Below are 26,519 nucleotides of genomic sequence, written 5' to 3' on the forward strand. Positions count from 1 at the left end.
ACACCAAGTTAGTGCTGTATCAAGGGGTCATCATACTTGGACTCGAATTTTTTTATAGATTTCTCTTTTTTATGTTGATTCCTAAAAATTCAAATAAAGAAGATTTCAACGCGGAGTTTTAGAGGTTCATTACACCCTCCTTATTAGCAACAATAGAAGCCGATATAGCTTCTTAAAAATCCACTATTTCAACAAGTCCCCTGAATCGTCCTCATTTCCTCTCAGAAAAAAAAACTTATCTACACCACCACAATCAAAACCGCTTATAAACTGATGACTATGACCTATCATTATCACACCTATCTTTAAAATAATTAACAAAAAGAAAAACTCACTGAAAATTCATGAATACTGTTTAATCCATCCCACATGATAATTTTTATATTCACATGAGAAATGAGTCAAGAAGAAGACTTTCCCGAAACATTTCAAATCAAAATATATTGCAATATATCAGATGAGCTTAATATGTTCAAAATAAATTAATGTAAGACATTTCATATGATTATAAATAAGAAAGCACGAGTTTTTGTTTGGAGATAATGTGGTAATCTGTAACAGTGAGTAGGTAGGACGAGATGATTGATTTAATTTGGAATATATTACATTTTACTGTTCCAAAAGGTGCAAAGATTGAGAGTTTATATATCCCGAGAGACACAAATCAGAAAGATTTCACCATGGAGCTTTTAAGCCTCCTATAAACCTCTTTTGTTATCGATATGATCTGTTTGACGTCCATATGGCTGCCAAAAATAGGCGGTTTTCGTTTGGTGTTAATTTCATTTGTGTCGCTCGGGTTGCTTCTGTTAAGTTCCAAATCCTATACAACAGAGCAACATTTTGATAAAATTCTGAATTTTTGATCTATTTCTTCACCTTTACAGCTCAAAGTCCAAAACTTGTATTCAATTGTTTGAAGTTTTGCTGCTTTGTGCACCAGTGAAATTTTTAACAAAAGAAGAAAAGTTCTTCCTATTTCAAAAGGATGTCAAGGCGAAAGCAGTAGATGTGTATCATGCAGTGTGTTTTGAAACCTTTGTGTTTCTTCAAAACAGAAGATAATTTCCTTGAAGGTGATGAGTAGAAACATGAAAATATGACTATATAGTAAAGAAAATTAAGTTTTTCATCTTACAATCGAGAGATATTTTGGAAATGAAAATAATACTCGTGATACAAATTTTATACGACCACAAAAAACTAATTTAATTTTACACCTTTAATATTATCAAGAGAAAAAAAATCTCCTAAATATAAAAACATCTCAAATAGAATGTAGAAGAAAAATGTTCATTTGAAAAAGGTGAGCAATTCTAAAAATAAAATTTCACAAAAATATTTCCGTACAAAATATAAAAAAAAAGTTGAAGAGCTATGCACAAATGTATTGCGAAATGTTTCATATTTTCATTAGATTGAAGCAAAAAGTTTGTTAAATATCACTTTTTCGGATTATTTTTGGATGAATGTGTGTGGAATGAATTTTCTATCATATTCACACCAAATTTTCAATTTGGGTGAATATATTGCTTTTGGTATTTTGAAATTTCAGTTTTTTTAATTTGCTGCATCAGGCTTACAGAATTGACAAATATTTCCAATAGTGGAAAGTCTGTGCCTGAAAATACCAATCCAACAGTGAAAACCGCATCTTGATTGGTGCTTCCTGTGTCGAGAAATCGCAAAAAAACACTTTCTGTTATTTAGTTAGTTAGTTAGTTAGTTAGTTAGTTAGTTAGTTAATCAGCACGATATCTCTCTTCAAACTCAATACTAAGACTTCGGGTTTTTTGCTTCTGGCAGGGAATGGGTATGGCAAGAACTGTATTGTTTTTGGAGCCATAAGATGCTTCCATTGAGGCACAAGATGTAAAAAACTGTCTTTTTTTGGTCCAAATTATAGTCGATTATTGCAAAATACATTTTTGTAAACAAACAAAAAAAATAAAGTGAACTAAATCTTACTGGATCTCATTTTAATGGTCTGGAAGTGAACTGGACCCTACTGACTCTTGTTTTTATGTATGTCGAAGTTATATGGATCATACTGGATCTCATTATAATGTTCTGGAAGGTATATGGATCCTACTGGATCTCATTTTAATGGTCTAGAAGTGAACTGGATTCTACTGGATCTTGTTTTTATATATCTGGAAGTTGTATGGATCCTACTGAATCTCATTTTAATGGTCTGGAAGTGAACTGGATCCTACTGGATCTTGTTTTTATGTATCTGGAAGTTTTATGGATCCTGCTGGATCTTATTATAATGGTCTAGAAGTGAACTGGATCCTACTGGATCTTGTTTTTATGTATGTGGAAGTTATATGGATCCTACTGGATCTCATTATAATGTTCTGGAAGGTATATGGATCCTACTGGATCTCATTTTAATGGTCTAGAAGTGAACTGGATCCTACTGGATCTTGTTTTTATGTATCTGGAAGTTGTATGGATCCTACTGGATCTTATTATAATGGTGTAGAAGTGAACTGGATCCTACTGGATCTTGTTTTTATGTATCTGGAAGTTGTATGGATCCTACTGGATCTCATTTTAATGGTCTAGAAGTGAACTGGATTCTACTGGATCTTGTTTTTATATATCTGGAAGTTGTATGGATCCTACTGAATCTCATTTTAATGGTCTGGAAGTGAACTGGATCCTACTGGATCTTGTTTTTATGTATCTGGAAGTTTTATGGATCCTGCTGGATCTTATTATAATGGTCTAGAAGTGAACTGGATCCTACTGGATCTTGTTTTTATGTATGTGGAAGTTATATGGATCCTACTGGATCTCATTATAATGTTCTGGAAGGTATATGGATCCTACTGGATCTCATTTTAATGGTCTAGAAGTGAACTGGATCCTACTGGATCTTGTTTTTATGTATCTGGAAGTTGTATGGATCCTACTGGATCTTATTATAATGGTGTAGAAGTGAACTGGATCCTACTGGATCTTGTTTTTATGTATCTGGAAGTTGTATGGATCCTACTGGATCTCATTTTAATGGTCTGGAAGTGAACTGGATCCTACTGGATCTTGTTTTTATGTATCTGGAAGTTGTATGGATCCTACTGGATCTCATTTTAATGGTCTGGAAGTGAACTGGATCTTGCTTTTATGCATCTGGAAGTTGTATGGATCCTACTGGATCTTATTATAATGGTGTAGAAGTGAACTGGATCCTACTGGATCTTGTTTTTATGTGTCTGGAAGTTGTATGGATCCTACTGGATCTCATTTTAATGGTCTGGAAGTGAACTGGATCCTACTGGATCTTGTTTTTATGTATCTGGAAGTTGTATGGATCCTACTGGATCTCATTTTAATGGTCTGGAAGTGAACTGGATCCTACTGGATCTTGTTTTTATGTATCTGGAAGTTTTATGGATCCTACTGGATCTCATTTTAATGGTCTGGAAGTGAACTGGATCCTACTGGATCTTGTTTTTATGTATCTGGAAGTTGTATGGATCCTACTGGATCTCATTTTAATGGTCTGGAAGTGAACTGGACCTTACTGGATCTTATTTTTATGGGTCTAGAAGTTGTATGGATCTTGATTTTATGTGTCTGGAAGTTATATGGATCCTACTGGATCTCATTTTGATAGCCTGGAAGTGAACTGGACCTTACTGGATCTTATTTTTATGGGTCTAGAAGTTGTATGGATCTTGATTTTATGTGTCTGGAAGTTGTAAGGATCCTACTAGACTTTAAGGTTTAGTGATCTATAAAAGTACAGTAATCTACCCAAGTCGGGCGAGCGAAGCTCAGCCCGGCTCGTATAGTGATCTATAAAAGTACTGTAATCTACCCAAGTCGGGCGAGCGAAGCTCAGCCCGGCTCGTATAGTGATCTATAAAAGTACTGTAATCTGCCCAAGTCGGGCGAGCAAAGCTCAGCCCGGCTCGTATAGTGATCTATAAATGTACTGCAATCTACCCAAGTCGGGCGAGCGAAGCTCAGCTCAAAACTATGACCGGTATTGAAAACCCTAACTGTAATCTAGTTCGGACGCAGTCCGGACTTGGTTGAGCGAAGCTCACAAATTTTTGCGACCTGAACGGAGCGAAGCGAGTGAAGGCGTGAAAATTATCCCAAGCACTAGAAACTGCATATCTATGAATATATGTTGCCGTGAGTAGTTAGACGGTTCGAGCGAAGCTCGAACATTAATTGTTCGAACGCAGTTCGGACTTGGTTGAGCGAAGCTCACAAATTTCTGCGACCTGAACGGAGCGAAGCGAGTGAAGGCGTGAAAATTTTCCCAAGCATTAGAAACTGCATATCTATGAATATATGTTGCCGTGAGTAGTTAGACGGTTCGAGCGAAGCTCGAACATTAATTGTTCGAACGCAGTTCGGACTTGGTTGAGCGAAGCTCACAAATATTTGCGACCTGAACGGAGCGAAGCGAGTGAAGGCGTGAAAATTTTCCCAAGCACTAGAAACTGCATATCTATGAATATATGTTGCCGTGAGTAGAGAAATGGTTCGGAAACAGTTCATTCATTTAAATAATTTTAGTTACTCTATAAGTAATAATTATTTATCACATTTATTTCATAAATCAATTATTTTGTTCAAGTTGTGTTTTTAATTCTTGCACAGATACAGTTTTCTGATCTACGTATGGTGTGAATATTCCCATGAAGCGTGATCCGCTTCATTACTAGTTCAATCTGTATTTCAGTAAAAAAGAGTTGATGTGAACAAACCTTTTAGTGGACAGCGTAGATTAAAAATAATAGCGAACATCTCAATTTTTGATGAATAAATGATGAAACTATTAATTTATCGCGGGTATAATGTTTCACATGAGAGATATGACTACTGATGAATCTTTTGACAAAAAAGTTGTATAAATTAATTTTCAGCTTCCTTGAATTATGCGATGGCTAGTCATGGTAGTGATTTCGTGTCTCATTGTGCGACCATATGCGAAATATAAATTGTTTTCTTTTCAGATAGACATAAATCTTTGATATGATATACATCAACTGTATATTTACTTTTTCGTGGCAACAATTAAAAATTTACAAACAAGCATCTTTTGATCTGATCATCAAAAACAATCATAGGTCATTAAACGTTTGTAGGTAGTATCTAAGGATCTTATTAGTCTGTTCGGCCAGCTAAAATACTTTGGTAAAACATTCATTAAATTGATGCTATAGATATTTGGGACCTTTAGTTCAAACCAGGGTTGTTAAAAGCAGAATCTGGTGTGTTTTGAAAATATGTCACAGGTAAAAATGTGTGGATATGTGTGGAAAATGTGTGAATATCCACACATATCCACACATTTCCACACATATCCACACATTTTTCCCTGTCACACATGAAATATGTGACATATGTGTACACATTCTGTAAAACAGAATATGTTGTAACAACCCTGGTTCAAACCTTTAGTTCAAAAAGAAACCGACGATTTTCAAGCATATTATCACGAACCCGCTATATGTACGTACGTGGATGCATATAGAAAATATCCATTTGACAAGAAATATCGTTTTCCACAAAAAATTTGTCGCTACATTTCATTATCATGTTAAATGTCATAAGGTATGAATAGACACCGTCTTTAGGTGGAATCACCAAGGAAAACGATGATGTCAGCTTAACCTAGGGGCTATAGTTAGCAAGCATATAAATTAAAAGACAGACAAAATGGCATCAGTTTCAAAAAGGTTAATGACAAAGATCTGAATATGATTAAGAATAAGCAATAGTAGTGGTCTTTTGTGAAATAAATTTTATTTTTAACGAAATAATTGATTTTCAAATAACTTTCTCTCGCAAGCTTTTTCTTTTTGAAGTACTAGAATGAGATCGGGAAAATTTTCAAATTTTCCTCTTACTGGCTTACAACACAACACATGTGATAATTTTGTCAAGTATTGTATTGAATAAAATTTAATTTTTATCGAAAAATGAAGACTTGTAAGAAATTTATTAGAATTTGATAGAATTTTCATTAAAATTTGTATCAATTTAGCAAGACTTCTTACTCTCTAATCTGCATTAATATCTTTTTCTAAGACTTTCAGAAAGCTGATAAATGTCCACACAAAACTGATTAGTAGCAACTCTGTAGGAACAACTCTGTTTCACACCTGTCGATATTATCTCCAATTGCCGAAACGATCGAGCTTTTTACCTAGATTATTTTCATAAATACTATACATATGATCCACATGTGATAGTCTCATACATTTTCGCGAAAAACTAGAACAAAAATATTTTTATTTTATCTCTTCTAAGCACACACTAGACACGAGTGTAGAAGACATTTTCATTGATCTATGCTTTAATATTAAATGAAAATTTTCACTTTTCTTCATTTGTTATTTTTAAAATGTGTTTGAGCTAATTTTTTTCTTCATTTTTATTTTCTCTCAAATCGCTTATGCTCACGGGACGGTTATTGAATTGAAAAGAAGTAAAATTAGTTGCTTGAGTTCGGTTTGCGCGTAAAGTTGTGCACGAGGAAATTTCAAAAAAGTGAGGAAAATAGAAACAGAAAAAATAGATAAAAAGTGTGTTGTAGGAAGTGAAAAAGAGAACATATAATTTTTGTGAAAATTTCAAATTGAGGATATCTAATGCATATTAAAGGATCAAATGAAAATGTAAATTCAAAATTATTTTCTATGCCAATTTGCCAATTGATTTTTGATTAATTCTACCTGACGCAAATACTTTATTTCTAACGCAATTTGCGACCTTCGTTCAGTCGGAAAAAAGTAGATAGAAACACACGATTGGATGTGATAAATATCATGATGATCGTAAAGAAGATGGTATTATAAAATTGTAAACAGTGACAAGCTTCAAGTGAAAAGGAAGAACAAACTTAAAAGATTATTTCGCAAAATATAATATAAATTGTGAAGAAACCTTACAATAAGCGACAACTAAGATGAAATATTCATTGTGTTGGAGATTTGACTTACTTGAAATAGGATCGTTGATGCTCCCTTTGTCTTTGGTTCTACATATTGTGGTTATGCTGAGTGAATTTGATTCAAAATTTAACGAGAGCAAATGAAAATTTTATGCTCTTGGTTTTCGGTCTCTTGTTGCTGTGACTTGATTGATTGTGTGAGGATATATTTCAGAAAATGTTTAAAAAACGTCAAATCAGGCATGCAAAATATTGTGAAGTAAAATTTTCAACAAAATTTGCTTGCAGATTGCCAAAATGTTTATACAAGCCGGTGAAACTGAGTCATTAAAGTGATAAATTAGGACATGTTTAAACAGAGGAAATTCGATGGAAAAATTCGGTTTTGTGTTTCATGGCTTACTTCGCAGAAAAAAATAGAAAAACTGGAGTAACGGATACTTCTGATTTGTTTAATGACCAATTTGCACAATCTATACTTGTGGATTTGTGTGTTAAAAAAAGGCTGTGCTCATTCAAAATTTGCTGGGAAAACTTCACAAGTACTTTTAGCTAGGCAACATTCTGTTTTCAATACTACATGCCCGGCATAAAAATATAATTAGTTTGGCGCAATAAAATTCATTAACACTTCAAAACAGAGTTTCACATTCAAAGGATTTTTGAATAAATTCCGATCGGTTCATGTTCAAATGACCCGATAATGATGCCTATACATAGGATCATGTAGTAACTACTTGTTCAAGATGAATAAATTGACCACCTTCTTAAGTTTATTCTCGTCACGTACTCTTGTGGCAACATTCGAATGAACGTGAGGATGTGCACCGATCGGGAAAGATCATTTTCCGAAATTTTTACGTCCGGAAATAATTCAAAAGATATAAAGGAAGTTGATACATCGATCAAGCTACGCAGAGTTTTAAATTGATACTTCCTAAAAGTGAGGCTATTTTAAAAATGTTTGCCAGCAGGATACAAAAACAGCAAATCGAAACTTGAACATATGGTGCTGTAACTTTATTTTGGCATGATCATTTGTTGCTATCTCATTTGCGGCAATAGAAACATTAATTTGAACATATGTACGGTTATTTATACTGATGAGGACATAGAGTTTGGATACTTGAATATTTAAAGGAAGTTGAGTAGTCATAATGATTTATTAAACTCTTGGATACTTCAAGGATAATCATCTTAAAACTGCAACATTTCTTCTCATTAATCATGTAAAAAATTTGCAGACCAAAAGAATTTATTGCTTTCAATTTTCTGCATTCCAATCCTTAGCTCATAAACTCTTAAAAAGACAAATTTGTTAAGACAAACTGCAGATACATCATAATCCCCAAACTCAATAAATAACATTGATTTATGTTATTATACTTTATTCTGTCTTTCTTCTAAAAATAATGGTTCAACTGTCTAATTCTGAAGTGCACTTATTCTTTATTTGACGAGCACGAGTTAATAAACCATACGTCAACTCTTAAGAAGCCAAAAGTTTATTTTTATAGTCGTTGAATGCACTTTTTTTAAGTAGCATAAAAGTTTTACGAAAACGAAGATGAAAGATGACAGATTGAAAATAAAGAGTGCTACAATATTGACGAAATGGTCATTTTGTATAGCAAGAGAGATCTTTTGTATCTTTTCGTATTTTTAGTTCGCCGCAACAAGTAAACAAAAATTGCCCGAAAATATTGTTAGTTTCCCAGACATTTCGCCCTCATAAATATCATTGTCTTGTCTGTGAATTGACAATCTTTGAGGAAATACTCAATAGTTTTAATGAGTTGCAAAGGAAGCTTAAAGGTGATTTGCTATTATTTGGGTCAAAGTTAATTGTCATATGTGGCTAGAATCAGCAATACTTCAAAGATAGTGAATTTATGTAATCCTACAAAGCAAGAGACAATGGACACACAAAGGGATGTGATGGTCTACAAATGCTTTCTTTGGTTCATGTCATTTGTTATTTTTCTGACAAAAATTCAAAACAGGAGCGCTACACAAATCCACATCCCATAAATTATCCAACATATCAAGCCAAATCCTCTTTAAACCTGTTCAGTCCAAAGCTTATTGTCACAAAAAGCATTCCTTAAACACTCGTGATTGACATCATTCGAAATTGGCAAAACCATCTTAAAAAGAGAATTTTCCACATTTCTAAAATAGCGATATTTATTGACAGCTGATCGAAAAATCCTCCTTGTCGCGTCGTGTCTATTAATATTCTCTATCAATTCTTTGACGCACAAAAAAAAAATCTTCCGAATTTAAATTCAAACAAAAAAGAGTGAAAAAAGAAAGAAAAATTGAAAAGTGAAAAGAAACCCGGAAAAAGAAATTAAAAAATTGTGAGAGAAAATCCGTCTTTGAAAAAAATGATGTCATTAGCATCTTCGTGATATAAATTATCGTAAAGTAAGGAGAAGCAGGCAGAATGAAAAAAGAAAAGAAAATAAAAACAAAAAAATTTTCACTATAATGACGAAATGGAAATGATCGTGAGAATAAATCTCGATTCTCTCAGAAATAACATTCCTCTTAACGACCGCAAAGTCGTTGTTGCCACATTTTCAATCTGTTTTTCCTCCTCGACTCAATTTACATATGTACAGCAAATAATGAAGTTTAGTACGTCGCACAGACAACACACAGTTTAGAGAAAATGTTTTTGTAAAAATGACATTCGGAGTTCCTCTCAAAAAAATCGAGAATTTCATCTTCGATTACATGTGTATTTGTCTTTTGCATTTCTTATTTTTTTGTTTTTTCATGAACAGTCTCTCAGCGAACATACATTTGAACATTTTCAGACTGAGCTTAAGATCATCATCGAAGATATAAAATATCAATGAATGAATATCCATATGATGAAAGCGATGATCATGTAACTCTAGGGAGCGATATTGGTAAGAAAATTATTGATTTGTGGATGATCAGCGCGCTGTTAGTGGGGACTATTGCTTCATCCATGATACCTCTAACAGGCCAAGAGATCGCTATTAGGACCCTTAGTGGTCTTTCTGTCTGTTAGGTTTCACGTCACATAAAAATTATTTAATACTAAAAGATCACGTGACATACGCATATGTAAAGATTACTCAAAAATCAGCATTCACATCTCATTCGACAAAATGAACACAAAATCGCATCATCGTTCCGCAAAAGAAATGCTTCTTAAAATAAATGAATGATGATACTCGTGTAAAGTTAGCACTTTTATGGGAACTCAGTAATTAAAGCCTAAAGAACCTGAAATTTAAATATCGAAGGACAATGTTCGCTTAGTATGGACTTACCTGTTTAAAGTCTACAGACCCTTAACATGAGGTATTTTCAAATTTTCAGCTATGACATTTGAACTCGCCTACACGTTTGTAAATAAGTCCACCGACATACGCAAGAAGAAACAATATTGGCCGACCATTGTGACTAACTTCATACGAATTATAATGATGATTACTGGCGACTATAAATTCAGTATTAGAAAAATTTTCATTTTCAGTGTGGATCTCACTCGCAGTTCCACGTACGTCGAAAAGCATACAAAACGAACGAAAAGTATTTTTCTTAAATAATTTTTTCTTTCTTCTCCTTTATACATTTTTCTTCATCAATATAAGCAACAACAAATCAACGCAACAAGCACTCAAGATATATTCGAATGTAAAAGAAAAGAAAAATTCTCAAAGTCGAGAGAAAAGCAAAAGGAAAAAGTAAAAAAATAAAATAAAAATTTCACAATTAGTCGGAGCGCGATTGCCGATAACTTTGGCAAGCCTTCTTTCCGATCCTCGCTTGCTAATTTCAGTCGAGTGAAATTTAAGTGAAAATAAGATTTATTACTTCTCATTTTCTTAATATTATATAATTTCTATCATCTTTTGTGTGTATAAGTGCAAATGTGTGTGTGAGTGTGTGTGCGCAAAAAATACTGAAAAAGAAATGTAAAAAATGGCAATTGCGCTTGTCCACCTACGTCGAATATTATTAATGTGCTGCATACTCTACTTGACTAGTGATTTGATCTCGGAATTAGCACGTAGTGTAAAGACAAGAAATTATCTTCTTATCGCTGTGAAAAGAAACTTTAAAATTCAATTTTGGACTCATGTTTATATTATCTATGCATATACAATTTTTATGATGAATGGATTCCGTTGGGAACAAGTGAATATTTTTGAATTTGTTTTTCCAACATCCTGAAGAAGTGAAAAAGTGCGCAGAAAATAAAAAGTATAAATCTGTCGACGTTACTTACTATGTCAGTAAATGTATGGCACACACAAAAAAAAAGAAACAGTTGAAGAAGATTCCTTTACGAGCGCAAGAAACAACAATAATTGCAAAATAAAGTGTGAATGAGAGAGATATTTTTAGAAGGAAAGAAGAAAAGCAGTGAAAAAAGTGATTTTAACTTACGTGAGAAATAAAATTTTATCACGTTTAGTCTAGTGAGAGAATGAATAGTGATGTGTAGTGAATAGTTTGAGTAACGTCCTTAAAATAATTGTAAATTTTTCGCTTCCTCAAAAAACATGAATTGAGAAAAAATTATCGCGTTTAAATACAATTGTCGGGATTTTTAGTGCCAAATTTTACACATGTTGGGAAATAAATTTTTTCTTCATTTTATTTCATGAAAATTCCCAAGATTATTATTGTTTTTCTGCACATATGTTTTTTTTTCTTTCTTTCTCTTGATTTTCCTTTCTATCTATACATGAACGAAAATGATCTTTTCAAGATCTAAATAATTTAAATTTAAATTTTAAAGTCTTTTGGTGCAAGGGATGGAAAAATTTAAAATGTGACTGTGATTATTTGGATTTTGGCTTTGTCATAGTGAAGATCACTAAATCGATCACTTCTAATAGCATGAACAGAATCGAATTTGTATTCAAGTAATCAAAGTTAGTGACATAAGAATTTGAATATAGTTAGAGTGAGAGTGCAACTTGGATTGGAATTTACATTGTGACTATAGATTACGTACTTGTTTGCGTAGATCCTTCAATTAAAGTAACAAGTCTGAATTTACATCTGATTTATACGCAAATATTTAATCCACCAAAAAAATGTTTTGACAATTTTTTCGCCTAAAAATATCTAGCACAAATCATGTGAACTTAATTTATGATTCATAACAAAAATCATGAGAATTTCTCCGTAACAAGTTTGACCTGCTGAGTCAGTTTCTCAAATGACAAGTTGCACGCTGCCTTATTGACCTACATTTGCTTAATTAATTCCATAACTTTGATTTTTGTGCAATATTTTAAGACAGTTATTTTCTTAAATAGGCTATAAATTTTATGTGTGAATCTTGGAATTGAAAATCGCTCAAATTTCATAATTGGCTCATGTGTTTTTCATTTTCTATAAATGAAGCGCAATTGAGCTGACGAGTTATTGATAATATGACTTTTATATCGTACAGAGGTTTAAATAAATTCACTTAATTGACAGGACATATTAAGGAAATTGCAATTTTCTTTAAATTCTTTGTCTTGACGCCGGTTTGCGTCAAAATAAATAACTTGCCAAAAATGACTAAGTAAATGCAAATGATCCAAAAAAATTTACAATAAACTTGAATCATCCATCCCTTGTTCCCAGTTAACACTAAATCTAAACAATGCCTTCAATAAACTCGCATATTGAGCACGATCACGTTCATTGTATAGACGATAATAAAATCAATAAAGGAAGAAACTTCTTTTTTCAATTTCAAGTTTTCAGTTCATTTTCAATCCTTGACATTTAATCGTCGAATTCTTCAATGCGTTGTGTTTAAATTTAAAAATCTTTTTTTGATTACGTCGCTTCCTTCTTTTCTCTTGATAGATTTATGTATTGATGTGAGAATCTCGACTTTGAGACAATTTTTCTTATCATATTACGTATCATTTAAGAAGCAGTAGAAATAAGTTGTCAGCAAGTGTGAAAAATTTTAAAGTGAAAAGTTTGGTTGTGATTGACAATTGATGAAAGTTCACAACCTAAATGAGCAATAATTACTATGTCTTCATATCGAAGTTATGTAAGTCATTCATGCAAATTGTTGTTAGTTGAGACGTAGTCAATGAGGTAACTTGAGCTTGACGTGGATTAAAGAAACCAAATAAAGTGATCAAAAGATCCAGTTAAGCTCAATAGAGTCCTATCGATTCCTATTAAGCGTCCCTTTCAATTCGTGAATCTGTTAGAGAGCTTGACGGTCATTAATAATAATATCCAAAACCCCCCAATTTGTATGTGGCTACGTCTCTGTGCAATGTTGATGTACCTAAAAATATTTTTTTTGTGTCTGGTCTAAGTATTATTATTGACTTCATGTGTGTAAATAATACACTTTTTTCGAGTTCAATATTTATGTAAATTATCGACATAAAGTAAATTTTCGATTTTTCCGCTTTGTGCCGCCCCGGATAACACACACGATGAAAATTTTCTTCATCACATTAATTTATTTTTATGAAGAGATTTTTCACAAAAAAAAAATATCGACGTAAAAGATGAGAGGAAAGGAGAGAAATGAGGAAAATTAGGAAGAAGCATCTCTCTCAACGTAAAGGAAAAAGAAAAATTTGGGTCAGATATATGTGTGTGATAATGTTAATGTTTAAGTCCGAAAATAACAAAAAAATTATAATTATTATTCAAGTGTACTCGTCCATAGCGAAATAAGAAAATACGTGTTGGGATCGCTGATCTTTATGTAGTGCAAAAAAGTAAAATTTTTACTCATTTTTAAATGAAAATTTTCAATAAGGAAGTTAGAAAATCTCATTTTTGATATGTTTATTTCATTTGTACTATCCCAGTGCCAGTGCTAATTTTTCAATTTTAAATTATCTTCCCACACGATCGAGTGATGCTTTCAAGACGCAATTTTCCTGTAACATCTTCATTCAATTTTATTCTCCAAAATAGCATTTTGTAATTAATGAAATTCGGCAGTTTGTGATTCATTTTTGGGTGAATTATATGATTCATGCCACATATGTTTTGATTCTAAGTTATAGAAACTATAGAATCTCCCTTTATTCTTCTAATTTTATGTAATAAACCTTTCAATGGGTTAGGTCTATCATCATAAATCACATGCTGATTTTAAAAGGAATTTTTCCAGATTTCACAGCTTCTGATCTACTGACAAATATCAATTTACATTTGAATTGGACGATCAGAAGTGATTATTGGAGTGAAAATTTAAAATTTGCGAATTTATTGCCGATAAACTTCTGAATGATTCATCAGACTCATTGATGATTGTTAAAACTTCTGGATATGCTAACATACAAGCCAATTTTATGTATTATAAAGAATTTATAGCACATGCTTATAAACTAGCTACAATATCCAAAGTAAAACTGTCAGCGTATACTTTACTCTCCTAGTCATATTCATCCTATTTTACTCAAAAAATTTAATTAAAAAATTCCTAAAAAATTATTGCACTCACTCATAGCTCAGGGGGCAATGTGCGATGATTAAAAATATGATGAAATGGGCGGTTATTGGCAATATTTGTGCTATTATTATTATTTATATCGTACAAAATAAACAGTCTGTGGAGCTGACACCTTTTATAAAATATTAAGTTGTAGTTGAAGCAAAGATATTCTTTATAGCGTTGTTGTTGCTTTATGTCGAGTGGGATGAGACATTTTGACGTGCGAATAGCCACACTTCAGTGAAAATATTACGTTTGGTTTAGTTTGTAATGTTATGGTTTAATTTTAAGGTAGATGAAGAGAAATAGAAGTGAATTTAGAGAGAAGAAGTGAACAAAAAAGTGAATTTAATTAAGTCTCACTTGTGTATTTAAATGGACTGTTTTAGCACGCAAAACTGTTGACTTGAGAATTTTAATTAGCTAAAGACATTGTTGTACTGATTGTCGATAGAACTTCTCTCATACCTACAAAATAATGGCATGTTAACTTACTTACTCACTTTGCAAGCCAAATAGATAGATTGCGATATATAACTTTTCTTAGCTAGCGTCTATAGCTAGCTTCCATTTGTCAATCATCACTACCAATTGCAATCTATATCAACAACATCAAAATTTTATACTTAGTTCTATTAAATTTCAAATAAACATCAACAAAGACTAGAATTCCAATGTAATTGAACTCAGAATGCATCGTCTAATTTTATACATTTCATGGACATCTCGGCGCTTCATTAGAAAGATTTATTTATTTTAATTTTATCAGCAAGTTTACAAATATTCATTTGTGCATTTACATCAACATGAGCGGCAAATGAGCATGATTTAAAATTAAATTTGATTGTGCGTTTTTTTCTTCAGTTCTAAAATTAGGCAACAATCTCAATGACTTTTGGTTAATGGCCTTTCGCTAGTTTGATGCGCATCTTAAATTAAAATGAGAAAGAGAAGAGAATTTCAAATTGTGCGGCCGCATGGCAAGCACAGTCAGCGTGGAAATTCTTCAGAAAACCCTAGTTAATGAAGATTCGATTACATGCCACTTCAGAAATTTTCATCTGACTCATTTTTCTTCTCTATGTTTCACAACTCGACGAAATTTTTTTTCTTCTCTTTTTTCGTTCTATTTTTCTTCTTCTACTTAGCAATTGAGGATGATTTCTTAAGCATTTGTTTACGTCTCGCCCTCAAGTACTCAATAAATTTGTTAGTGTTTATGATGTAAAACCTCGAACAAGGTTTTTATGATCTCCAAAAAATATTGTGTTATGCATTTCCCCCCATCTTATACAATGTTGTGAGAATTTGGTAATCCACAAAAAAATGATGGATTAGAATGCATGTTAATGCACATGTATCTCATGTTAGGAAATTTACACTTATTTATATATAACTGTAACGCAATAAAAATTTTATTGAGAATCGGATTTCTTCGTTGCTGCATTCATCAATGATTAATATGATTTTGATGTTGTAAACACAATTTTTTGAACGAAATGAGATGATGCTGAAAATTTCTCATTTTCTTTTTCTTCCTCAAACCTCGAAAATGAATCATCATAGAAATAACGATACACGGCACAAACAGGTGGCAATGAGAATTATTTTCTCTCTCATAGTTTATAATTAGGTACATTCTACTATGCATAATATGCGGCATAAAATTGTTGGTGTAATTAACATGAGTAAAATGTCATTGCACTTATGTGAAAATGTGAATTAAATTGTGTATATGTCAGAATAATTTTTCATTTCACTCTTTTAAAAATAACAATTTTAAAATGTTTGTTCCAGCGACCATGGAATTCGAGTCTGTCAAGTTACTCATCATCAGCGAGCAATTATAGAAGTCGTGTATGTATGAGCGAAAAATTTAACGACGTAGAATTTTCATTTCGTCACTTTATAAATCTCAATATTAATGACTGATTCGGATGACTAACAATTTGACTCATAAAACTTAATGGCAACAAATTTGAAGTCAACAAAATTTTTTACAAATTTATTAAATGATCATTCGTAAAAAATCAATTGGCAATTATAAAATTACTTCCTTTTAAATTTGTAGATTTGGCTAAGGATGGTTGAGTTTGAAGAACTGAATGAAAATTTCATTGAAATGTTGATGAATATTAATTTATTTAGATCACAGTAAACATTTCGGAATATTTCATTTATTTTCATAAAATTTGACCAACTTGGCAATCATTTTAATCTCAAAATTAATTCAAATTCTATGAATTTTAGTACGGAACTGATGGATCTTCATCACTTTCATCATCCTCAGCATCATCAGCAAAATTCAGTTCCATTACACCTTCATCCTATCGTCCATCATATTCATCAACATCAGGAACTTATCGAGCATCACGAGCACCAGCTGTTTCGACGACTTCAACAACCCCGAGTTATACACGAACATATTCGACATTAGGAAAGACTACAGATGATGATAAAGATAAGTCATCAAAAACGACACCGAGTTACTCAAGAACTTATTCAAGTTTAGGCAGATCAAGCACAGATGATGATAAAGATAAATCCTCAAAAGCATCAACTCCAAGTTATTCAAGAGCATACACATCATTAGGGAAATCAAATACAGAGGATGATAAGGATAAACCTACAAAAACTTACACAAGAACTTACACATCATCGTTAAATAAATCAAATCACGACAATGAAAAAGAAAAGGAGAAAAAGGAACCATCACCACCGAAACGAACAACCTCACGATTGAGTGTAAAGGATCTTTCAGCGGAAACAAAATCACGATTATCCACGGCTTATACTCCCTCGTCTCCAGTTAAGAAAGAGGAAAAAGGTCCACCAATTACTTTTAATACTCGGTATAAGCAAACATCTTCATCAACTCGTGGACGATCACGTGATCCAAGTCCAGCAGCTGATACCACTACAAGTCAAACTGCATTACAAAGAATCTCGGCTCAACGTTCGCGTGATCCGAGTCCAAGCATTTCAACATACTCAAGACTTTCAACTGCAAGATCAAGAGATCCAAGTCCAGTTTCAAAGTCTTATACAGATTCAACAGTTGATAAAAGTTCATTGAGTCGAGCGTCTGTTGACAGAAATCCTGTAAATAGATCATATTCCAATAGTCTTCATGTGAATAATAGTAAATCACCAAGTGATAAATCATTGAATAGAACATTATCGAGTAGCTTAGCATCGACATTAGAAAAATTAGATCGAGAAATTAAATCGACAATATCGAATGCACGTGAAAAATCGAGAGATCCCAGTCCATTGAATACTCGTCGTCCATCAATCACATCAATCACGTCATCTTTTCCACGATCACGTGATCCTAGTCCAGTTTCTGATAATAAATATTTATTATCATCATATCGCATTACGAATGGTAAGGACAACAAGTCACGTGAGCCGAGTCCATCAATTACATTATCAAAAACAAAACTGAGAGAATCTAGTCCATTAGCAAGCATTTCCAATTATCGTCGACCATCGAGAGAACCAAGTCCAGTGGAATCATTGAATAAATATGGTTCTACAACGTCTGGATTGTCTACAACTTCATCTTATAACAGACCTAGCTATAGAGAACCATCTCCACAAATAAAGCTTCCCGATATCGGATTAAGCTATATGACAGCTAGTGAATCAAGTGCAGCAAATGCTGCTCGAGCATCACGAATTAGTTTCATCAATAGACATTCGCCACAAAAAGAGAAAACTCCTCCAAAAGTTGCAATTCCTGTTGTAAATCGTAAAAAGGTAGAAAGTGAATCAGAATCTAGTGAAACCTCATCAAGTGAAGAAGAAACGACTGAATCATCATCAGAGGAAAGTGAAGAGGAAGTAAGAAAACCTGAGCCAAAAATCATGATTCAAGTTTCAACAATTACACGTGGCACATCACCAAATCCGCCAGGACAAACACCACGAACGAGTAGAAGAGTTGAGGTTGCAAAAACAATTGAGAAGGTACGAGAACGTCCATTAAATAATCCACCAATGCTTGATAAAGCTACACAGAGTGATAGAATGGATGATTCTACTCGTTATTCAAAATATGCAAGCACAATCAGATCACCTTATAGCCCATACAGTCCAAGTCCAACAAGTTATTCATCTCGTTATACGAGTGGAATCACATCATCAAGATATACTCGAGAACAAAGTGAAGTCTCGAATGCAGACACTGAAAAGTCAGAAGCATCACAAAAATCAGACAAATTTAATTTCGCATTATCGAAAAGTAAGGAAGGTTCACCTGTAAAGTCAGACACAAGTCGATCATCATCATTAATTAAATCGCCATCACCATCAAAAATATGTGTAAGTAAGGATAGAAATAGATCTTCGTCGATTTCATCTGCTAAATCTAAAACGCCAGAAAGTTCAAAAGCTCTTCCACCTCAGTCACCAAAAGCTGAATCACCAGTGAAAATGTCGTCGCCAAAAGTAACGAATAAAGATTTTAGAAAATCTGCTCTCAATATGGGACCAACAGATCGTCAGACTAGATCGAAATCATCATCATCTGACAATTCATCGCCTACAGTTGAGAAAACAAGGCAGCAATTCCAGAAAATGTTGAATGGTGAGCAAGAACCTGAAGTACCGAAAAGATCAATTGAGAGATCTGTAAGTGTTGAGTCTGATACAAGTTCAGAGAGTACAGAAAGTGTTGAAATGCAGTCACAGATCCAACAACCTCAATTTGAACTATCTAAAGAAGAGAAAATCACAGCAAAAGTTGAGGAAGCCAAGAACTTTTTGTTAAAAACTTTGGGAAATCCAACATTCAACATAAGAAAATCACCAACACCAGAAACATGGGCAGAGGAGAGTTCAACAGCTATTCCAGAAACTGAACACAGTCAATCCACCAATTTCACAAATAATGAAGTTTCGACTACTCTACAAACAAAAGAGGATAAAAAGCCATGGTGGGCAATTGATGATACAGCCGATGATGCCAGTGCTATAGAGAATGATGTTACAATAACATCCGGTGTTGGAACAACATTACAACAAGACAATAGTAATCAAATAGTGAACGGATTCTCGCAAATGACATTGAATCCATCAGATAATCAAAGTGAAAATTTCACATCAAAATGGTCATTAAATGAGATTCAAAGCTTGAAATCAATCCAACGTGTTGATTCTGGCGATAGACCATGGTGGTGTACAAGTCCTGAGAATAAGGTTGTAGCATCAGAGAATCAAGCAATTGCACAAAATAATGATAATACTTCAGTAAATAACATGTGGGAACAAGAAACACAAGCCGATGTATCGGAAATTCAAAAAGATGACGAAATTCAGGAGATTACAAAAAATCTTCAACAAAGCTTTGATGCCAATGCTCTAGGTGACAGAGCTAGTCCGGAAGGATTAGAAGATAGAAGATCTCCTTATGACAATGTTATGCAACAGCAGCAACAAAGTTTAAATAATGCAGCATATCATATAGAAAATGATTTTAATGCACGTCCGAGATTGTTCATATCAAGACACACGAACATCGATGATTTATTGGGTAAGATTATGTGCTGCTGTACGATGACTTGGAACATCAGTTTAAATTATTTATTGACTTCTAACAGGTGGCCACTCAGTATTCAGCCCGACAGCAATGGATCGTCCATATCTGGAAATGATAACACCTGACTTGGTGAGAATTCATGACTCGAATTCTCCACCGAAGATTGTGCTGAATAAAAATAAGAGGTGAGTATCCTATTTGATATATGATTGGCGCCCATCATGTTCTACATTGTAAGATTTTATATCCACAAATGTTTTTGCGTACATTACTCTGTTATTTCCTTAACAATTATTGTCCAATTAAATAAATCCTTTATGTGACACTTCGCGTAGGATCCCAAACAAATTTGATTAAATCCCATCGCGTTCCACGTCATTTAATAATTTCTTTTCGTATAATAAAATTAATATAATTTCTATGGTAATGTTTCTGACAGTCTGTAAACAATATTCGAGAGTAATTAAGCGTAAAATACATGCCACTAAAGAATAGCGAGAATAAAATTTTATGAGGAACATTTCCTTATATTTTCAAAAACAATGAATATTCAATTTAAAGAGCTTGAATGATGAGGTTGTTGTGTTCTATAAAAGATGGCGCTAGTGTCTATGTTAACGTATTATGAGGTACAGTGAATTCTGTAAATGTTGGACTTTGTTTTTTATGCTAGACATGATCTGTCTAGCATTTTTTTAGTTTGGACAATATTTGCCATAGCTTATCTCTTCCTAACCATAATTTTAATTTCCTGACAAGAAATGTAATAAACATCCTCAAGCATAAATGTATCAAAAAATTATTAAGGTTTCCTCTTGTAATGATTCTCATTTCCTTTATTCAATTACATGATCTGTCTAGCATTTTTTAGTTTATTTTTATTTTTTGAGTTCAAGCATGTGAAGACTCAATGTGTCAATCAAATCCATATCACATTTCGCATTCATAACAATTATTTTCAATCAGAAACATTACTCATCAAAATATGAATATTTAGAAAAAAATCATCAATATGCCGTCACGCACGTTTGAAGTAAAGAGAAATAAGTAACTCAACCACTGTATCATCTTTCTTCCTACTTTCAATTTCTTTTCATCTCCATTATTGATCAGACATTCATATTCATTAGTGATTATGTCAGTAAAATTTTAATTAGAGACATTAAAGAATTCGCAAATGAAGAAAGAAATGACGACTAAGACTGACACATATTGTTGATGGAATAAAGGATGTATTTCTCACGAGATTTCCTAGTTAATAAATTACATCAATGATGATATTTGAGACATTTAATCGTTATAAAATAAGTTTAAGTCAGAAAGAATTTGCGTAGCAATTACTCAAGTAAGTAATGCGTCAGTTTCGAGGTTGATGGAGTTGAAAAGCTATGAATTTTGAGAAAGTTGGAAATAAATCCAGTCAGACGCTCCCTAAGCTAGAAATCTTCTCAGATTAACAGAAACATTTGCTTAAATTTGATAATCTCAAGTATCAAATCAGCACCTAATAAATCAAATGAGTTTAAGCTGTTTGACCCCTTAATTTGAAATTTTCAATATTTCACAATATTTTTTAAGAAAACACATCAAGTATCCATTTGAATAGGCACTTTATGACACAACGAACAGTTTATTAATAAATTTAAATTTTCACGCGTACGGCAATTTAAAAAAATCTAAATTCAAATTTATAGTTCAAGTTATATCGAGTTTCATGCGACTACGAAGACTCAAAAAAGGTTCTAATCAATTTTTTCGCATAAATTGTAAACGATCGGAGAAAATTCTCATCATCAAAATTCATTGTTATTAATAATTTGCAAACAGTTACTGACAAATTTTTAAAAGAAACGACTAGCGTATGGTAATTGATAGATGTCAATTTGAGTAATTGAGTGAGAACTTAACGCTGTATTGCTTATTGGAATTAGAATCTATTCAATATGATCAATGACCCATTCGCTCATGTGTCATATTTTATGAAAAATAATAATTTGATGTCCGCGCAAATTGCTTTTGATAGAATCTTATACACTCGAGAAAGATTCTAATAAATTAGGAGTTTATTTGATTTTTCAAAAAACATGAGAAGTGTATGGACATGTCAGATATTATATAATTCATGTGTATGAAATAAATAATTCTATTGAAAATTTTTAAAAGAAATTGAGAAATGCTATAAAATGGAATGATTTATGAGTAGCTAAAATTTGTTCACATAAATCACAATTAAAAGCATTTACATGATTCTTTTTTATGTTTAAAGTTCTCACATCGACTCTTTTTTCTAATAATCTCATAAATTTTTTTTACTAGTACTGCCACTGCAACCGCTGAGAATGATCATCAACAAGTTGGAGCTTTACCGCAAAAGGTGAGTTATTCTTATACAATTTACCGTAATTCAAACTGTGCGCGCGGTTCTGCTTTTAATTAATCTTACTTTCATTCACCTTGAAATAAAAGCGGCAATGATTTTATACATTTTTTGGTGACTTTAAAAAAATTAAAGTACCAGGGTTGGTCATCAAATTATTATGAATGCTAATTGGGAGAATTTTCTGAGAAAATTCCAAATTCTATGACTATATATCATTACTTTAAATATATCTCTTGATGTTAGACACCAACCCTGTTCACAAAAGGTATAAATTCGCTTTAATATTCACATTAAATAAATTAACGAAATGCACACACAAAAAAATTGAAGTCAGTGAACTACTTATTGACTTGCTTGAGAGTCATAAAAAAACATAATTTTTCGTCATTAAAAGGCGAAAGCCAATTTCAAAGGGCACAAAAAAATTGCAAAATATTCTCGAAAAACAAAAGTTTGAAGTTATAATTACACTGGCACACTTTTAATGACAATTTTTAATTTAATTTCTTTCTCTTTTCTTCATTTCTTCTTCTTCCTATAAAAGTTTAAAAATAATTCTGTGGGTTTGGTTTTTGCGGGTCTCATTCATTAAGCTTGGACTTTTTAGTTTTGAAATTAAATGAATGTATGTATGTGCAGGATGAAGAAGGAGAAGTAAAAATTGTCGACAGATGAAAGAAAACTTGGCACAAAAGTTTTTCCTTTCGCATTTTTTAAAAAGTCTTTTTTTTTTCTTTCGTATGAATTAATGACTAATTGGATACGTAGTGAATAGGAAGCAGCTAAAGAGAGTAAAAATTGCAGTAGCTGCATTTAAACTGAAAAGTTAGACGAATGTTTGCATTGATTTAATGTTTTGTAACTCTGACTTAGGTTCGCTTTTGGGTGATGTTTATTAGAATAGTGGGCATTTAAGCTACCGTTCAAAGAATCTAAAACTATTTGATATTTCCGATTAGGTAAGCTAACACGTGTCTTTAAACATTAAGATTCATAATCAGATGTATAAAAAATAAGCGTATGTATCTCCTGATGCACATTTTATGATGATCAAAATCACAGAAGTGTGAAATGAAAATTACAACAATAAGAAGGAATCAGACATCTCGTAGAGTACAAAAGAAGAAAAACGACGATGCATGCCAGTGATTTTTGCATTTGAAATTCAAAATAATGAAAAAATAATTAAATTAAACTTCACATTGGCTCGTAGACAAGAGAAAAAAAAGTATTTGAAAACCAACGATGAGTAATCGCGAATTACTATTTTATGCAATATATAACTGTTTGATATATTTCTTGACCGACCGGATGCGTGTTCTCAATTTCTTGTTTGTTTTTATTTAAAGTTCTCACTTTTATTTGTCATTAAAATATAAGACCCTTCGATGCGTGTTAAATTTCTTCTTTACAGATATAACACGTTTCATAATGCTGCATTTATTAAGTGTTCTTTTTTTCTTCTTCGTTTACTATCTTTATTAGTTCAGGACATACGCTTCATGGATATTGTGTAAACACTCATTTAAGTTTGTGTAAATTCGTTTGCTTAAAAAATTCTCTTATGACTTTGTATGGCTATATATCCACATATAGACTGCTTTTATGAATGAAATGAAAGGAAAAAAGTGCCGACGACTCTCGAGATTGCTATAGAACATTCATAATAAAAGAAATCTTCATAAAAATATATATATAAATTATGAAAAGGAAAGATTACTCTAAAAGGCAATCAAAAGACTGTTTACTAACAATTTTATTTTCTGACATGAGCCAACCAATGGGGGTATGTAGATAAAAAGACGAAAGATTTGTTTACTTTTCTCTCTTGTCTATATCATTCTAATAATATTATATAACAACACAACAATCTACCTGACAAAGATTCGATAATACGAAGGAAATCTCCTTACGAATTTCTTAAATAAACATGCAATATTGTAAAAAAGGATAACAGCAGGACATGGGTTGAAACTTTGTTATACAATGTTCATTAAATGGCATCATCATCATTTTACTTTACCTTACAATCATTCGCATACCGCATCAAAGTGACGCCTTTTTCAACTTAATGTCGCCTCTTTCTTTTACGAAGCAATTTTTTGATCGACTGATTGATTGCTTTTGACTTGAATTTTTATGCTTACTGTTATCGTGTCCCGTTTTACTTCTTTATGTAGATCTACATTTGATAAAACAAGGGGTTTTGAATTTAGAGATATTGAGTCTTATACTCAGCAATTTTCGTTTTGAATATCCCTAGAATTTTTGCATTTTTGCTCCTTAAAATCTTGTATTTCTCAAAGATCATCATTGACAGATCCAGTAAAAAAGCACTTTATTCACTCCACCTCATCGACTTCTTAAACTACAATATTTTACCTTTATTTTTGTAGCATTCGGTCATTTGGGACTTGTTATCTAGTTCATTACCTGCTTGCTGATGTCGCAAATTGAAAATAAAACAGAGGAGGGAAAGACAAGTGAGGGAAAAGAAAGAAATTCCAATTGAAATTGAGAGTCAGTCTGTTCATCGAATTAAATATGTTATTCTTATGTGTGCGTCTTGTTAAAGAAATTTATGCTGTCATGTTGTTCAATCGATTCTTAGTCTTCTTCTTATTCTGCTCATTTCATTCTCTCAATATTAAATTTTCAATTTCATTATCAATGAATTCATCTACAATCTCCGATGTCGTCGCTTGCCCTTGCGCCAAGTTCATTTCGCCAAAGATTCGATTTTGTGTATGCCTGTTTAATTCTTAAGAGAACATCAAACAGGCATTTCGTGGCATGGCAATTGCGAATGTCGATTGTTTATAATGTATATACATTCATTCTCAAGTGCTATGTCTTTTGACATCTCATCCCAATAAACTAAGTGTTTGCATCTAAATGGACATAGTCAGTGAAGATTTGCACATACAATAAATAAATTGAATGGTATGTTGTGACTAAAACTTGGTGCCCGTTGAGAATACTAATATGAAATTTTACTTAACAGAAACTGATTATCTTATTCATCTATTTTCTCATATATGAGACATTCCTACACACTCAATTACAATGTTCTTTGCAGTGTTCCTTCTGCACAACTTCTTTTCATTCAATCTACTCTTTCTCGCCCTGAAGCTTAACTTCTTGTACATTTTTAAATTGTAGTTTTATGGAGAGTAATGTAGTTTTCAATTCGACCGAATGAATGAACTCTAAAGTAGTAGTTCCACTTTGAAATCGGCTGAGCACTGACCTGGTGCCAGAAATCATACCCTAGGCTTGTCGTACAGATCAATGTAAGAATTATGTAAACTACATCTGATCATTTGATAATTCATACCTTCATCCATAATTTTCTTAGATCAATTTTAAATAAAAAGCGCTTAAGTCCATTATAGTAAATTTTAGTAAGGACTTTTCCAACGATTTTTGTTCTATTGAAGAACATCATTATATTTATTTTAATGCACATTCACATAGGCGATTCCAAAGCGACAACGAATTCAACGTAAATAAAACGACAGAAGCATGGAGTACTTAAAAGATCTCCATGTAGGAATCACAATGAGAAATTGGAGTCTGCTTTATGGCTTTTCTTACAATATTTAAGAACAATATACAACCAAAATAAAAATTATGTTTATATTGAAGTGGCAATGAAAAGAATAAAAGAAAATAATTTATTTATTTTTTGCAACCAGCAGCAAGAAGTACAAAATGTTTACTATATATGTAGATATAGAAGAGTAAATGAATTGAGGTAGGAAAAAAAATAATGCGAAGGTGCCATAGCTCATTTAAATATTGTTGAGTCTGCAAACTCTCTTCTTACTTATTCATTCACTCATTCATCTTAATCTCTTCTCGATCTCTTCTTTTTTGCACATGCACAATGAAACTCTAAAAATAAACTATTTTTTTCGCTGCATCATGAGTTATGTAAGATTATTTATTTATATTTAAAGCTACACGTAGAGGAAAATTATAATTTTTTTTGGAAAAATTTTCGAGGTGATCGCGTGCTTAACAGACAAAAACGGGGTTTTCGCTTTTCTTATTTCTTAATCTTAAATGTTTTAATGACTACCCATCTTCATGTGAGGATGATCACCGAAATTTTTTTTTAATGTTGGACTTTCTTTTGTTTTTCTGAACGAAAACTCTTGCTTTCTGATAATAACTTTGAGATATGGGGCGATTTTTT

At 32.4% G+C, this 26,519-nt stretch overlaps 1 protein-coding gene across 6 annotated transcripts in view; it reads left to right on the plus strand.

Moving 5' to 3' along the window:
* Nucleotides 1-6,481: 6,481 nt before the first annotated feature.
* Nucleotides 6,482-26,519, plus strand: part of Fhos (Formin homology 2 domain containing) — a 119,832-nt gene continuing 99,794 nt past the window's right edge. For 2 of the 6 annotated variants that reach the window (XM_070645571.1, XM_070645570.1), the window contains exons 1-6: nt 10,688-11,449; nt 12,785-12,980; nt 16,194-16,253; nt 16,647-19,932; nt 20,000-20,123; nt 22,255-22,312. In XM_070645571.1, the coding sequence (XP_070501672.1) occupies nt 12,960-12,980; nt 16,194-16,253; nt 16,647-19,932; nt 20,000-20,123; nt 22,255-22,312 (3,549 nt within the window). In that variant the 5' untranslated portion in view covers nt 10,688-11,449; nt 12,785-12,959. Of the gene's footprint in view, nt 6,651-10,439; nt 10,604-10,687; nt 11,450-12,784; nt 12,981-16,193; nt 16,254-16,646; nt 19,933-19,999; nt 20,124-22,254; nt 22,313-26,519 lie in introns of those variants that run through there. The other 4 variants (XM_070645567.1, XM_070645566.1, XM_070645568.1 and 1 more) reach the window with 4 other exon arrangements.

This window comes from Chironomus tepperi, unplaced genomic scaffold (assembly GCF_022539635.2).
Source record: "Chironomus tepperi strain 1889 unplaced genomic scaffold, CSIRO-AGI_Ctep_v1 contig_354, whole genome shotgun sequence".
NCBI classification, from domain to species: domain Eukaryota; kingdom Metazoa; phylum Arthropoda; class Insecta; order Diptera; family Chironomidae; genus Chironomus; species Chironomus tepperi.